General features: G+C 41.6%; 1 protein-coding gene across 29 annotated transcripts in view; it reads left to right on the top strand.

Annotated features, from left to right (window-relative positions):
* Positions 1 to 16,899, top strand: part of LOC135910060 (cytoplasmic dynein 1 intermediate chain 2-like) — a 112,722-nt gene that overhangs the window by 21,650 nt on the left and 74,173 nt on the right. For 4 of the 29 annotated variants that reach the window (XM_065442040.2, XM_065442034.2, XM_065442029.2 and 1 more), the window contains 4 exons: positions 195 to 218; positions 1,527 to 1,547; positions 15,207 to 15,224; positions 16,552 to 16,572. The exons of 2 other annotated variants lie outside the window; for them this stretch is intronic. In XM_065442040.2, the coding sequence (XP_065298112.1) occupies positions 195 to 218; positions 1,527 to 1,547; positions 15,207 to 15,224; positions 16,552 to 16,572 (84 nt within the window). Of the gene's footprint in view, positions 1 to 194; positions 219 to 1,526; positions 1,548 to 15,206; positions 15,225 to 16,518; positions 16,573 to 16,899 lie in introns of all 29 variants that reach the window. 23 more of the 29 variants (XM_065442032.2, XM_065442027.2, XM_065442044.2 and 20 more) reach the window with 9 other exon arrangements.

The following is a 16,899-nucleotide window of genomic DNA, read 5'->3' as shown; positions in this document are numbered from 1 at the left end:
TCGTATTCGATTAAGTCTCAAAAATCACTATTAACACACGCCTATTCGTGAGGCTAAAGAGAGAAATATGAGTATGCATAGGGGCATGGCACATATTTTAGGTTGCTTTGACTTTTATTTGGCATTCGCTATCACTCTTTGCTTAATTTGCACTCGTTGGGATTTTTTTTTCTTTCTTTCTTTTTTGTTCACAGCATCAGAGCCAGCTGGAAAATCCGGTATGAGTGCAACTTTTTTTTTTTTTCCTGTCTAATTGCTGACCAGCATCATTTCGTTTCTGCGGAGGTGGAGGTCATTTGTGGCTGGTTTTGACCATGTGTTGGAAAAACAAGCAAATTATATTTTTCTGATGTAATCTGCACATTCGTTCATTTTACTTCTTACTTCAGAAATAAATGAATATAAGTTTAGTGGCATCATATTACAAACCAAGTTGGTACACTTGCCTGGCATACAGTTAAAGAACGGGAAAAAAAAAAACTTTTTCTGGCTGAGCGTTTCTTTTTTTTTACTTTTTACAATTTTTGTTATGTCTTTCCAATGCATTTGCAAAAAATATTCCTTTAAAAGGAATCGTGTTTGCATGCTATGTCTGGCATCTGGGCCCCTTTGCATGTAGTAACTTTTGAGCACGAAGGGTGTGAAAATTTTTTTTGTTCAACTGCCTTTCTGTTTCTTGTCTTTAGTTTTATATTGGACTTTAGTGTATTTTCATCACTCAATCTCACATTGCATGTTGAAACACCTGCTGTACTTCCTCTTCATTTACAGTCTTTTACGCCAACCTTATAATTGCATTCAGTGGTTAATGCATTTGGGATAGCGCAGGAGAAAAGTTTGAGTACATGTTATCCAAATTTTTAGAGGGAATGGCTTTCACATCATGATGGTTGGAGGCGAGTGTGCATGCTTTCAATCTTGCGCATTTTGTTGTAAGGTGTGGCACAAACTTCATTGTATTAGTTTCTACAATATAGTCGCATGTTCTGGGAGGCACCGGTAATGCAGAGAAGTTCTGAGCTCTCAGGTATACTTGATTGGAGCTTTCTTCCCTTTTGTGCACAGTGCTTAAGAGTGCATTCATTCTCTGTAGCACGGTGTAGTTCCCAATATCTTCTGCAAATATTGTTTGTATAAAAGGAGGTTAGCCTGACTGTATGCCACGTTGGAGCAAATACTATAGTGCTGATACCTGGGGCTGAATCCTGAATTGATTGATTTCAAGGATACTTTAACTTCTATGTAATGTCGCATATGGCACAATGCCTCATTTGATCAATGAGCATTCAGGCTGGAGGCTTAGCCAATCAGTGTTCACTGTAAGGGATATTCCCAAAGACAGTCGAGCTACAATGCGACCCCTGTTCAGAAATTTTCTAAATCGGCACTGGTTTGTGTGGTATATCAGTTTGTTGCAGTTAACAGGTCAGTTAAACTCTTATCTGCTCACCAGATATTGGCATTTGATGCGTAGTCATTGGAATAACAGTGTGATATTTTTTCTTTCCCTACCTTTCTATCCAAAGCCCACCCACTGGATTACTATGGTAAGTCTTGCATCAGCCTAAACCAATCCTTGTCTTTTCTTGGGTTTGCTGCTACTTGTGATTGACATGCTAAGAGGTTAGAGAAAGAAATCCCGCTTGCAGAAAACTCGGTCCCTCCTGCCTGCAAACAGTGCCATGGCAAATGATGGGGGTTGCCACATTTCATTTCCTCTCAGTATGCACAGGCAGGCATGGGCTGATTTTCTCAGTCCATTATGTATACTGGAAACTGAACTGTTTTTTCAAAGCTGCATTGTTTAATTTGGGCAGCTTATAAGCCATTACTGCTGTGCAGCCTGTTCTCTTTTTCTTTTTTTCAAGGGCTTGACTTAGCCAGTTGATATAACATAAGAAGGATTACATTGCGTTACAAAGACCTCAACGGCTAGGTATAGCAGGTTTTGGTAACATTCTGTGCACAATAGCAGCCCCACTATACCAGGATGTTTACAATCAAGGAAAATGTAATTTCTAGGGAGTTTGTTAATTCTAAAAAATTCTGGAGAGAAACATTTCACCTCGGTTGCTTTGAATCAGGGAAATTGTTACCCATAGTGGTTATGGCAAAACCAGTGATATGCCGGAAGAACATGATGTGATCAAGTTGGTCTCGGCAATTGTCAAATAATGGTGTTTTTATGTTGGTTTTGTTAGTGTGAACTTGGCTCAGTGTTTGTAATATTGTGAAACAAATTATTAACTCAATTCTGATTGTGCATGCCACCTGATTTAGAACTTACTGGTGGCAGCGGCTGAAAATTATTGGCAGGCAGATAAACTTGGCAAGCTACTAACGACCAGTTCCTTATTTGTGCCGAAAATCTAGTGTCATTGACTGTCTGCCAATTTTCTTAAAGTTGTCAAGGAAAACCTGCAAAAGAATCTCGGAATTTGAAAGTGACAACATAGTAAACACACTTATCACAAGAAAACAGCTTGAAATCTATGGCATCATACTGATGTATGGGCACTGTAGTTTGTGCGGAATATTGTACACATCAGTCCTGTATTGCTGGCAGATGAGAATGTGATCCTTATTATGCATGACTGTTTTTACTTTTGGGAAATCTTTATGTCAAAGCCTAGGAAAGAAACTGAACACTTGCAGTTGATATTTGAGAACTTTATGCACTCATCATTAGCAGTGGCTGAAATATAAACTTAAAGATTTGACAGAATTGCAAAAAATAGCTTCAAAAAAGTATAGCTCAAGGAACAAGAGGCAGAAAAAAGCCCGTCTTCTGAGTGGCAGCTCCAGATGCCAAACACCATTGAAGAGGTGCTACTTTTGCCTTGTATTGAAGGTGAAGAACCAAATACTGCCAGAAGGGTGAGTTGAAGAATGTAACTCTTTATTTGGCAGACTTGTGTTTGAAAGCACAACCAACATTGAAATCACTGCAATAGCAGCGAGTACAGTCTGCTACGTCTGCGCCGTATGCCTACGCCGTCTGCTACGCCTGCGGTATCGCTGGGGCATGGTACATGCCACTGTCGCCGCTGTGTAGGGTATATTCGTGACATCGCGTTCCACGTTGAATACACACCTGAACGACCAGAACCCCATGCTGTCGCTGATGCTTCGGACTCATTCACGTCGTGCCACCTTCAGCTCACGTCGGTCGCCTTCACCTCGCCGCTGCTCCATTTCCCCCATGCTTCGGTGGTCCAATTCTCCACCAAGGGAAAGCTATCAGCCGCAGTTCCAGAGGCAAGAACTGCGCTGACGTCGAAATTTTCAAGGCCTCATGCTTTGCCCCCTAATGAAATCGCAGTGTTTATAGATGGTGTCGCAACCAAAGCTTTTGTTGACACAGGAGCTGCTGTTTCTGTGATCAGTGAACTACTGTGCCGCCTACTGAAGAAAGTGACGATACCGGTTCCTGGCCTGTCATTACAGATGGCGAGCTCGCAGCACATTAAGCCTTAGGCCACATGCACTGCTCGTGTTTTGATTGAAGACATGCCATATGCTGTCAAATTTGTCGTCCTCTCACGTACATTGCGTGATGTTAACCTAGGCTGGGACTTCCTTATTGAACATCATGCTGTAGTCAACTGTGCTTGTGCACAACTGGTCCTGTATCCATTCAGTATGATAATCACAGACCCTACGTTCCAGTCACCTAAAGTTGTTGTCGCTGCTGACGGCGTCATTTCTCAGTTCTCAGCTGCCTTAGTGTCCATCCACTCTGGCTCTATCGCTGATTCAAGTGCTTTTTTTACGTGGTCTGAAGATTGTGCCCATCGCCCGAATCTTGTACTTCCGTTTGCTGTAGTCTAACTTGTTGATGGTTTGCATTTCAGTTTACATGTGCAATCCTTTTCTTTTCCCTCCAACTTTATTACATGGCAAATGTTTTGGCCATCTGGACACTTTTCATGCCATTTTCCCGTCCCAGGCATCATCTGATGTGGCACTGCTGCCTCTTGATGCTGTCACTTCTGCCACCGCACCCGCCGAACATGATCAAAACGTCTTGTTGCGCAGCATAGATAGCTCCCTCACTCAAGCCCAGCGCAGCCAAGTTGTTCAACTGCTTGAACGTTTCGTGCGTCTTTTGACCTCGACCAACCTTCCTTGGGGCGCACGTCTGCAGTACACCGTATTGACACTGGTGACTACGCTCCACTGCCCCAGCATGCCCCGATCGAATGCCACATTATTAGCGACCACGTCAATGATATGCTGAAACGTGGCGTGATTCAAGAATCCCACAGTCCCTGGGCTTCTATGGTCGTGTAGGTGCATAAAAAAGGATGGTTCGATCAGGTTTTGCATCGATTACCGCCGACTAAACAAGATTACACGCAAGGATGTCTATCCGCTACCGTGGATTGATGTTGGCCTCTGGATTGCCTTCAAGGAGCTGAATATTTCTCATCGCTGGATCTGCGCTCTGGCTACTGGCCTCGCCCAGGCCCATAGCTGAATCTGACCGCCCAAAAACGGCTTTTGTCACCCCTGACAGATTATATAAATTTAATGTGATGCCTTTCGGCCTTTGCAATGTGCCTGAAGCTTTCGAGAGGATGATGGACTCTATTCTCAGAGGATTCAAATGGCAGACCTGTCTGTGCAACTTAGACAATATAATAGTATATTCTGCAGATTTTTCCTCTCACATCACTCGCCTTGAACAAGTTCTCGAGTGTCTCACTGCCACAGCACTGCAGCTAAACTTGAAAATATGTCATTTTGGCGCCCGTAAATTTACAATCTTAGGCCACATAGTCTCAAAAAAACGCATCTTACCGGATCCTGGGAAGCTTCATGCCGTTGCCGACTACCCCAAGTATTGCTCGTATTTCTCCAGTACAATCGGCTTGTGCTATGGTACAATATATATTGTTTTCAATTTACTCGTTTTCTAACTGACTTGCGAGAGTCGGTCAACAATCGCGGCTCAATGTCGCATGCGCAAGGGAGGACGGCGGGGCGGAAGGTGACCGTCTTCTTTCGCGCTTGAAGCACGAGCGGGGGGAATAAGGGGCAGGTTCTACTCCCACGGCAGCTGCTTACGGCACAGCCACCGTATCTTGAAAACAATCTGCAATGTGAACAAAGGTCACGCCCGCACGGGCGCCGTATCTTGAAAGTGATCTGCGATGCAGACAAAGTGCGCCTAGTGCTGGTAGCTTCATACGCGCTATGCTTTCAACGTTTAATTTGCATTGAATTGAGAGACTGCACGAAGGTGAACTTGCTCGCTGCTGCTGTCGCGCTTCCTTACTCCAACGTTTTGACAGTAACTTTCCACAGTCATCGTGCAAGATGGGCTCATGTTTACCTGTGCACGCGTGACATCGTGCTTGTTAATTTAGTTAGTAGGCAAATGTTTACAACTTTACACGGCCAATAAAGCTACTATCCTTACTTTGCACAGCTGTCTACTAATTTGCTATCGCAATCAATGCTTCGCTTCTCGGGTAAAACTGCTACTTTTTTCTTTCCTTTTACTTTGGACGTTCGTCACTTGCTCATTGCAATAATGTTGTTACACATTGCAACCAAAGTTTTGGAAGTGAAGCTTTTCAGATATTAAGGACTGTAGATAAAACGGACATTTTTTGTCTGATTATCAGGGTCCGTTGCAACGGGAGTCGACTGCATAGCATGCCGCCACATTCACGATCCGAAAAAACGAGGCATTCAAAATTTACCTTCAGAAACAGGATTTTTTTCTTATGAGCTTTTGTAATGAGTGGTGTGGTGACAGCGCAATTTGCATTTCATTGGCCATAGATGCCAAGCACAATGAGGCGGTACTTTCGTGCCATCACTTTACAGATACTGTTTTCTCTTATCGGACTCAAACAATGTGTCTGAAATCTTTCCTGGCACTGTGCGCAGATAGCAAGCATGGCACAGTACCATAAACGCTGGCGTCCGATAATGCCAATGCATGTCGTGCCGAGTCGCTCGAAATCTCACAAGAGTGACAGTATCTCCGAAGGTTATTGACCAATAATACTGCTCTTGATTGTCGTTGAGGACAATATGAACCAGCAGCAGCTTTTACAAGACATGCTCTGTTGGCATCAAGGGGCTTATAAAAAGTACATAACCTCCTTTGTCGACATTTTTTTATGACGATGACGCTGTGTCTCAGCACAGCTCTGACAGTAGGCTGTTGCCAATAGCGTTAATGTAGTTTTGGTTTCGTATGTGGTTGTGATGTAAAGACAATTTTTTCTCATTTTCTTTGAAAAAGAAAGGTGCATATTAAATTCTGGTAAATACGGCAGAGGTGCTTGTGCCCCTGTACACATATTCGTCAAACATTTTGTTTGTTTGGTCATCCCAGATTATGCCATGGCACTGTTTCCAGTCGCAGTTTTTCTCATGTGAACTGTTTGTGTACTTCACTGTAATAGGTAGGAGCAGATGTTGGTACTTGTGGTCTCCTTTTAGTGACTATTTCAGTATGTTCCTTCTTTTATCATTTTGTCCTCATTTAAAGTATAACATGTGGAGGAAAAACTGGCCTTGCTGTTTCCCCTTTTTGTGTGCATTTTCTGCATCCTTTGCACAAGCATGAATTTTTGGCAGCTGCTTCCATCTTTTTCACATTGCACAATGATGAGGAAAGGGACCGGATGTTTCCATGTCTGTGACCCTCTTCTCGTGCAGTGTGAAAGAAGCATGTACCACAAACTAGCTGTGGTATGTATTTTGCTCTTGCCATTACTGGCATTCTGGCTTTAGCTGCAAAGCCACAGTTGCCACTATTTACACAACCAAGCCAATGCCACATTAAAGGCAGCATCTGACTATCTCTTCACAACTTTTGTCCCATAGGGAGGCTGCTTCTCAAATGTTAATACTACATGAAACAAGTTCTATCACATATGCTGTTGTCATGATGCAAACAACCTTGGCAGGGAGCACACCAGTTTTGCATGCCTGCTGCTGCATACCTTGCCTGCCCACTACTATCTCCCAAGCTGGCTGAAGCTTGTTCAGCTGCCTGCTTTTACACCTTTTGCGCAAGTCAAAACAAATGAATTTTTGAGAGTGGCTCTGTGTACCCTTGTAATACAAAAGTAATATACCTTACAAAGGCCAATCTTTTGAGTTCAGGATTTAGTGTGACCTGCAGAAATTTGTGTTGTGTTGCACAGAGATGGTAATTAGTGCTCCTTGCTACTCATGAGAGGTAGGCATTGAATACAACTCCTTTTTGGTCCAACCCAAGTTTCTGAATTCATGCGTATCTTCAGCACAGATTTCTTCCACTTCAACAGTACTTCTTTCATTTCTTATCTTGTCCATTTACTATCTGGGTCTTTATTCCTTCACATTGTTTTTAATCTTTGTTGTATGTTCAGTTTGGCTCCTAGCCAATTGATGCTGTGTACAATATAATGCGGCTTTCTTTTTTTCTTTTGTAACTTTTTAGAGTTGCATAACATTAAGGTGTTTGTATTTTATCCTGCTGACTTAATTGCCAGCAAGCCTGGAACTAAGAATGTGTCGCTGTTTAAGCCTTAATGTCCATACCTTTTATTGTTTCAACTTAATAATATGCTATAATGCGCTTCAAAAAGGTTATGCTCCAGTTCTTTCTCATTGAAACCGTTCACACCTCATAATATTTATCTATTCCATAAGCTCTCCGTTCAGGCTGCAATTTCTACTGGGCAACAAATATTGTTCATTCACTACAAGGGTTTCGTACACAATTTTATAGAGATTGGCTAAAGAACCGACAGAAAAACGATAGCTGATTTGTGCTAAATTCAAACTCGCTTCGAAGTACTTGATATATTTTTATAGGCAATTATTCATGCAAGTTCCTTCTTATGGCCAAAATCTTCAGGCCAGCCAAATCCCATCAGTCAAATTAAATTCATTCATGGGAAACAACCCTGGAATGCCATTAACCATTCCATTAACATTCCATTTCATTAAACCCTAAGTGCCAACCAGAGATAAAGAAATTGAAATGGGCTCTGACATGGGGGGGGGGGGGGTCAATTTGGTCATTTTATTGTGCTGGACTCCTGAGCAGAAAATGTGTCGCAAATTGTAAGTACACATAAGACATGCAAGTTGTTTGTGAAAATCACAAAACTACCACATACTGTGTACCATTCTATCATTAGTACCATATTGTTACGCTGTAGTGACTGGAAAGCACCTAGCGCTGCCAGAAGTGCAAGTTAAGAAGCTAACTTTCTTTTTTTTTTTTGCAAGCTTGCGCTCAGAAAGACGAGAGGCAAAACAATTGTGGTGATCAATAATTATCAAGTCTAAATTCTTCAATTAACACGTTTATTATGATGGGTCAAGTTCATCTATTTTATTAGGGGTGTGAGAATATTCCAAACTTTCAAATAAGGAATTGAATAGTGTCCTATTCAATTCTATCTTTGAATCAAGTAGTCACTATTCGTGAATGCGAATATTTTTGAATAGTTTTCAAATTTTTGAAAGCGTCATCTGTGCATAATCAAACATATATTGGAGCAAAAGTACTATAATTTTCATCCCCACAGGCATAGTAATAGGCATGGAACTTGAGATCTTACTTAGTGGAGCAGGCTACGTCACTCAGTGAGCCATACTTGACTGGCTTTATAGCGATCATTATATGAACAAATTGCTTAAATGTTCCTAATTGCCCATTTGGGCTTTTTATTGCGATAGCAATTATGTGGACACTCCAGGTGCATTTCTGCCGTTGACGTCATCGTGAGGTTCTGTATAAAGTTCAAGGGCGATAAAACCGTCACCATGCGCTGTGTGCTGTATGTGCGAATGAAAGTGTGTGAGGATGAGCCGGCGAATATGGTTCCATTTCGTGTGCCCTCTCCTGTCCCGCGAATGGCACGGGGGGCTTTCTTCTCTGCCGGCTGCTAGGGTGCCTCAGTGTCCTCCTCGCCCGCCACTCCATACAGACTGGAGACATGCACGGCGTCTACTACTGTAGTAGACACCTTCGGTGGACACCATAGGGATGCGTTGCCGGGGCTCATGTGTTTTCAAAGCGATCTGCGACGTGGCCAAGATGCACACCTGCGTGGGCCTCATCTTCAAAGCGATCTGCAATGTTTGCAGAGTGCGCGTAGTGCCAGTAGCTTTGTATGCGCTGTGCTTTCGATGTTTCGTTCACATTGAAGCGAGAAATGCAGGAAGGTCGATTCGCTTGCTGCTGCCGCAATTCTTAACTTCAGCATTTTGACGAGTTTCCGCGCTCATCAAACGAGATGTGTTCATGTTTACCTGTGCACGTGTGACACCATGCTTGTTAATTTAGTTAAAACACATTGGCGGGCTAGTTGGTTTGAATCCCTCGATAGAATGTATAAGTGCGATTGAACAAGGACATAGAAAGAAGCAGACACACGAAGACCGTACTGTCTCTGTGTGTCTGTTTCTTTCTACGTCCTCATTCAGTCACGTTTACACATTCTACCATTGCTAATTCAGTTTGTAAGTAAATGTTTACAAGTGTATATGGCTGATAAAACTACTATCCTTGCTTCGTACAGCTACCAAATAATTTGCTATCGCAATCAGTACTTCGGCTTTCGAGTGGAACTGTGACTTTTTTAATAAGCAACACTTCATAATGTGCAATGTAGTGACATAAACTTGCAAATGTTACAAATATTAGAATGGGAACATTTCTTTACATCAATTGTGAAAATTGCTCCTCATTATTTGAAAACTATTCAACAAGTATTCGATATTGTACCCAATTCAGTTTGCTTCTTGCACTATTTGATGTTTATTTGATTCGGTCTCAAAAAATGCTATTCGTGCACTCCTATATTTCATACATGTATCACCGAACATTCCAAGTAATCGCTAGTGCTCACATGTACACTACAGAATGCACTTCATTGTATTGCTCATGCAATACAATTAGACAAGACTCCTTCACTATAGAATCAGCAACAATAAGAAAGCTTCAAATACAGTAGGCATGTTTTTTGCCAAGTAATAACTTAATAATGGTGGTAATCCAGTGACCAACTTTCACTGACAATGTACATGTAAAACAATGTACATATAGCAAAAACATTTTAAAAAGAGTACGCATTTGGGCTGGTTGGTTCATGATTACGAGCAGTAAACAGCGCTAAACAACAGGACAAGGTGAGGGACACAGACAACAGCGCCGTCAAACAACCAAGTATCTTTATTCTTTTGGTCAGCATATATATACTCTGCTACTATCTCAAAGCACAGAATCAACAGAATTCAGCATGCGCAGGGGCAAAAATTGCAATTAATGCGATAGGAAGGCAATCTCCTTCAGAAGGAGAGAAATGGAGGGAAGGCTTACACATGCTTCGGCGCTATTATGAATGTGGAAAGTTTCGGAAATAAGGCGTGCATAGTCATCGCAGTATTTTGACAGATAGGTCACGTCTTTAAAAGATGGCTTGCAGCCACATTCATTGCAATGCAGTGATAATTGACTATCTCTAGCTAGTTTTTGAACCTTGTTTGAGTGTTCATGCATGCAGTCATTGATGCGCCACCCTGCTTGACCGATATAAAAACGCTTGATGAAAGAGAAATATTATAAACCACACAGTCACAACAGTCAGCAACAAACCTCTGTCTGTGCTGTTTTTTACAACTTTTTTTTTTTTGCTCTCGGTTACCCAATTGACTTGATGGCACAGGCTACCTAACTTATTTCTGGCAGTAAACAGCAACCTAACGCCTGCCCTGCTGACAACCTTTTTGAGATTGTGCACAACCTGGTGCACATATGGGATAACTGCAACCATTTGCCATGAGCGATTCTCAGAGCAACAAAAAAAAAAGTTGTAAAAAGCAGCACAGACAGGTTTGTTGCTGACTGTTGTGACTGTGTGGTTTATAATATTCCTCTTTCATGCAAGCATTTTTCTATCGGTCAAACGGGGCAGTGCATCAATGACCGCATGCATGAACACTCAAACAAGGTTCAAAAACGAGCTAGAGATAGTCAATTATCACTGCATTGCAATGAATTCGGCTGCAAGCCATCTTTTAAGGACATGACCTATCCGTCAAAATACCGCGATGATCATGCACGCCTTATTTCCGAAGCTTTCCACGTTCATAATAGCAGCGAAGCATGTGTAAGCCTTCCTTCTATTTCTCTCCTTCTGAAGGAGATTGCCTTCCTATCGCATTAATTGCAATTTTCACACCTGTGCATGCTGAATTCTGTTGATTCTGTGCTTTGAGATAGCGGCAGAGTATATATATGCTGACTGAAAGAATAAAGACGCTTGGTTGTTAGTCAGCGCTGTTTACTGCTCGTAATTTAAAAAAAAAACATTGCTTTTGATGCTCTCATCCAGCACCATATCCTTGTAAGAACTTCACACTACTATTACTTAAAAGCAGTGATTTGACCTCCTATATAGAATATCATCTCCAAAACCCTTGTTGCTGGATGTATGCCATAAACCATTGTTCTACAATACTTTTGCGAGGATTTTTGAGCTGCAGCCAACACAGCAATTGTATAATGAATTGGCTGCTACATTAAAGACCTAAGCACCAGTTTTAGTTTTTATTTTTGCTACAAATTTGTCAAGGAATTGTCTTCTATTTTCTTCTTAAGGCTGTAAATATTTGTGTAATGTAGGTAACAAAACATCTTCCATGGAGAAATTATAGAAAGAAGATAAAAAATATAACCGCATGTTGAGACAGGCAACACAAAATGATCTAACAAATGTTATCTTCCTATTTGAACCTGACATACTGAAGCTTTTCAAGGCCAAGTTCTCTTGATCACTTTGCTTTCATCAGAATCGAAATTCTAATTTAATGTTGACATGTAAAAAGAAAGCATAGTTTTGCATTACACTCAATACTGTCTTACTGAACAACACGAACCTTGGTGCCAGACTAGCGTAGGGAGCATAAGCATGTGGTTCTCAGTGCTGTTGACCCCACGGTGGCTGAACAAGGAACTGCTGAAGTTGTTTAAATTACGCTTAATGTGGGGTCTTCCTGCTTCTCACATTAATTTGAGAGATGAGAATGAGTGGGATGAGACCATAGAGTTTGCTACAAAGATTACTAAGAAAACTGGTGCTAGTGTGTACGAGAGCAGTAAGTACGGTGTTCAGCCAGCATGGGGCTGATGGGTAGTGCTACATAGGTTTGCCCAAAGTTTCTTGATCTGGCTTTATAAATCACTTTGTAACTTTCTCAGATTGACCATCTTTAATTAAATATTTTCAACAATTCACAATGGTTATGCATTGGCACAGAAACCTATTGCCTTCAAGCGTGTAGAATATATGATTCCGTTGAAATTTAAAAAGATAAAGCATATTAATAGTGCCACAAGAATGTCTCAAGCTCTCAGCCATGAAAATTAGACAAATCCGCATACTACCTATAATTCCCATTGCAGCCAAGTAATTGCAGCCCCAGAGTTCCATCTTGTAAATTTTGCAGAAAACCCCTCATGAGCAGTTTCTGCAAAAATAGTCATTGACAAGACTGTCTCATCATCGATGTCTAGAGGGTCAAAGTGGCAAGTGCAGCCTCATACTTAGCATTCAAAACAAACACTAGAGTGCAAAGACAAGTAAGGCTCATGCTCGGCACTTAAAGGGTTAAAAGCTTTCTGTGGTCTGGGAAATAGCCCAGAGCCACTATATTATAGGCATACTGTCTTGGTATTTGTCAGTGTCATGTCAAACAGCCCACATTTCACTTAACTTGGCACCTGGCTTAACATCCTTTTTTGTCTTCTGTGATGCACACTAATATACTCAAATGCCAGAATTTCTAGTACCTCTTCTGCACACTTTTTTTTTATTGTCCTTTCCTTTAAGAAAAAGTAATTATTTTCCTTTTTATTTTGCCTGCCATTTTTGAAGATAATTTAGCGCATCCTTCCAGAAGCTGACCAGTGTTCAAAATAAGTGCATACTGGAAAACAGTATAGCTGAGCTGTGTTGGTAAAGGAGCCATCAATATTGCATACTTGTCGCCAACCTTTATGCGCTCCGTCAAAGTGCATTACAAACCTTTTTTTTTTTTAGGCCATACATAAAATGTTTCATTGTGTTTCCCTTCCCCACTCTTGTTTCATCTGTTGCTTGTCACCAATGACAGCTATTACAGTCTTACTCCAGTAATTGTCACTGTGTCATATGCCCCCCTCCTTTTTCTGCTAATAAGCCGGCACGGTGTTAATGCATGGTATTGTATCTTAGCAAAGCCTGTCTTCTACCTCGTTAACTTTCCTTCTGGGACATCCTTTGCCCCTTCTTTGTACTCTTGAGTGTAGCGTACGGTTCTAGCTGGCCAGTTGCGGATCTACTACATGTGTCCAGTTGAACTATGACCGCATTAAGGAAACATCAGTTTAGCTGACATCAGAACATCTTGACATGCAGTTCTTGTGGCCATTTGTATGTGAAGACAGCGGCCCATGCAAGATAAGAAATTAATGCAGATGTCACGAAAGATATGACATGAACAACATCAGTATAAACATAACTTAAGTATAACAATGCGTGCCCGCCCATTACAATCTCCGAAAAGTGTTTAAGTTTTGATACAATGAAAGACTTGACTGCGCAACTGCACAAGTGCACAAGAAACAAAAGGAAAATGTGCGCACTCAGCACTGAGGTGTGTCACCTTCTTATCCCCCCCACCACATTATCCAAGTGGCTATGAAATTCTGCTGCTGAGTATAGGTCACAGGTTCGATTCCCAGTGGCCACAGTTACATTCCACTGTGGTTGTGTACTTTCCATGCGATGTGTGCTAAAGAGTCCCAGCTGGTCAAAATGAATCTGGAGCCCTCCACTATGATGTCTCATACGCCTTGTTTTGCTTTGAGACGTTAACTCTTTCCCTGCCATGGGGAAAAAAGGTGTTTTTTGTAGGTTATGCCAAATTTCTTTTCTGAAGGAACTACTGCACTCAATATTTTATGTAATACATAAACAAAAAGAAAAATGAATGCTCTTTTCACACAGAGTTTTAGTAACGAGATTTATGTCATAAAAAATTATAAATTGCCAGAATCAAGATTGTGGGATGAACTTGAACAAAGTTCATAAAGAAATGTTTGTATCTAGTAAGAAAAATATCTAAAAAAAATTCAGATATACAGAATGTACTGGCATCTAATAGTCACTATCTCCGAAAAAAATCGAAATTTTTCATTGTACAGGTATTCTGCTACAACAATTTTAACTGCAAGCACTACATTTGGGCATGCCAGTCTGCAGCCACCGATGTTCCAGGCAGGTTTGGGTCATTGTTGCTCTCAGAGTTAAAGTCTGACAAAACGGCAGCATCCTCAGACTCGCTGCTGCTCGATCCATCAATAAAATCGGCCACAGACACAGCGGAATCACGAGATTTGCCATCTTTTGAAGCACGCACGCCGGAGGCGGCCATTTTTGCTTTCTACTTGGACGATCACGGAACTTCGGAGCGCATTCAAAAATCACTGCCTGGCCGGAAGAAAGCGAGCTGTTCAGAAAACAAAAATATAGCTCTCCTCCTTCGTATCCAATAGCTCAGTGTGTCCGTGAGCAGTGCAGAAGGTCTCGAAAACAGCATTTTGAACCATTATTAGCGGGCTAAAGATGCCCAATGGGCACGGTAGGAAAAGAGTTAAGCCACATCAATCGGCCAATTAACCTTCACATTTCTTGTCACTTCGTCTAGTTATACAATCAATCTTCAGCAGCAAAATAGCGCCAACTAGTCTATTATCAAGGTGGACCAGGCTACTGCATTTTTTATATTGTCAGCACTAAATTACCTTGTTTATTTAAACTGCGTAGAAGATCCTCTTTCATGGAGTGCCTGGCAAATTGTCTAATTAGTGCAGCCTAAATGTTAGTTTTACATACATGCATACATGTAAAGAACAATGAGAAAGAAGCCCACTTCTGCAATATCTGTGGCAGCTGGCCAGAACACCAAAAGGAGTTTCAGGTATTTCTCTGAAAACACGAAATGTGATATTACCGAGAATGTAGCAAGTATAATGGTGACACACAAGGATTTACTGTCTCATCAGGGCATTATAGCTTCAAACCTGAATATCTCTTGTAAAATTAATATTACTTCTGTTTACATACCATTCTGTTTTGAGGCTGGTGTGTAAAACTGTCGCCTACTCTCTTTTTGTTTTCCTCCTGTCCCTTCTAAAGTGATACATTGGGATGAAGGTACGTTCTCAATCCTCTTCTCTGCACTCTCATTTCATTGCACATTTTGGTTGGGCGGGGAAGATCACAAACTACATTCAACTTGCTGTTTGAGGCGTCACCATCGTTTCATCATCAGTCACTTCTTCCTTGTTGCAAGAACCTCAACTCAGCCTGCATTGTCAGCATTCACATGTACTTTGCTTATTCATCTGCCAGAATTTGTGCAGGCTTCTCTTACACCAAGCTCATGCCAATGCTGCTCAGCTCACTGGCTTACACATTGGCTTTTCTCACTTCATCCGTTTCCATTTTATGTTGCTCTGCTGCTGCTTTGCTCTTTCGTTTTGCTCTTAACTTTTTTTTTTCCTGCACATTCAATCATGTTGCATCGGCACCCAGCTTGACTTTTTTAGTTCTGGCAGACCTGTGGAGCTTTGTCGAAAACTCAGGAAGTGCCCTGCACACAGACAATGTGTGTTGGTCTGTGTTTCCTCTTTTCCATGGTATCACTGCCAGTGACATTTGGTACCAATCAACAGTTAATGTTATGCCTCTGAAACAGGCCAGACTTTTCACTTCTGATGTGTTACTTGTCAACAAAAAATGTTCATCAGTGGCTTGTCCCAGTTGATGCTGCCAAGTAATGCTAGAGAAGCTGACAATTCGATTATTTTTTTCCTTCTTGTTTTGCTTATGTCTGTCCACACTACTCTTACCTACTAGCACATTTTCCCAAAGACTTAGGCTTCCCAATCGGAAAACATTTCAAAATTGCTTTTAGCTCGTCCAGCCTTGCATTATGGGCTAAGATATGGCTTGCCATTCACAGATGGCGAGAACTGATCTCGCCTCCCTTAGGTGACATCTGTGTGCAGGACTTTATATGCCCCCTTATCATTTCTGCAGTTTGATGAGTGCTTCTCTGCAACTTCTGGCAACCAGCACCTACTGTCTCATGGCGCTGCTGGCTGAGAATTAACCTTGTTATGAGGCCTTTGACATTCCAGTGAAATCCAGTAGGAACATGCACTGTTAATAATAATTTCTGCATGCTGACTGTGCCCAGAAGGTCAATTTCCAGCTTTCTTGATGCTTCTTAACTGGTTCGGTGGCCCCTGACTTCTCTCCATTAGAGCGAGAAGGCAGCAGTGACCGTTCCGCAAGTGTCTTTATTTATTATTTTTTTTATGTAAGTGTGTGGTTGTATTCTCTGGGGCCACTCCAACACCTTGACACGTGTCTTCTTGCATCTTTCTTTTTTTTCTTTTCTTTCCATTCCTTTTTATCCATACCCAACAAAAAACTCACAAAGACGACGGTCACTTTGTTTTTCCTACCGCAATAGAGTGGGATGACGAGTTTCAAGGTAGGTTCCACTGGCCAGCACGCCATTCTTGTGCCTATATTCCTTTTTTTTTTTTTCTCTCTTGCTCTCTCTTTCAGTTAAATACCTTGTGAGCTCATGCCCTGCTTCGCTCAGCCTTTTGTTTTCTTCCTTGAGATTGAATTGTCATTTCTGGCTTGTTTCTGTCTAACCTTGACTGGCTTCCCCATTTTGCTGTCTTCATGCGGCATCTGCATGGACCTTTAACTGCATTGTTGCATTGTACGCTACCACACATTCTGGTCCAGAACTCTAGCTTGCGCCATGAAAGCAACCTTTTCCCACCCTTGTGCTTATGTGCTTATGCCT

This window comes from Dermacentor albipictus, chromosome 4 (assembly GCF_038994185.2).
Source record: "Dermacentor albipictus isolate Rhodes 1998 colony chromosome 4, USDA_Dalb.pri_finalv2, whole genome shotgun sequence".
Lineage (NCBI taxonomy): Eukaryota > Metazoa > Arthropoda > Arachnida > Ixodida > Ixodidae > Dermacentor > Dermacentor albipictus.
Note: the sequence above shows the minus strand (reverse complement) of the source record. Positions and strands in the feature narration are given on the sequence as shown.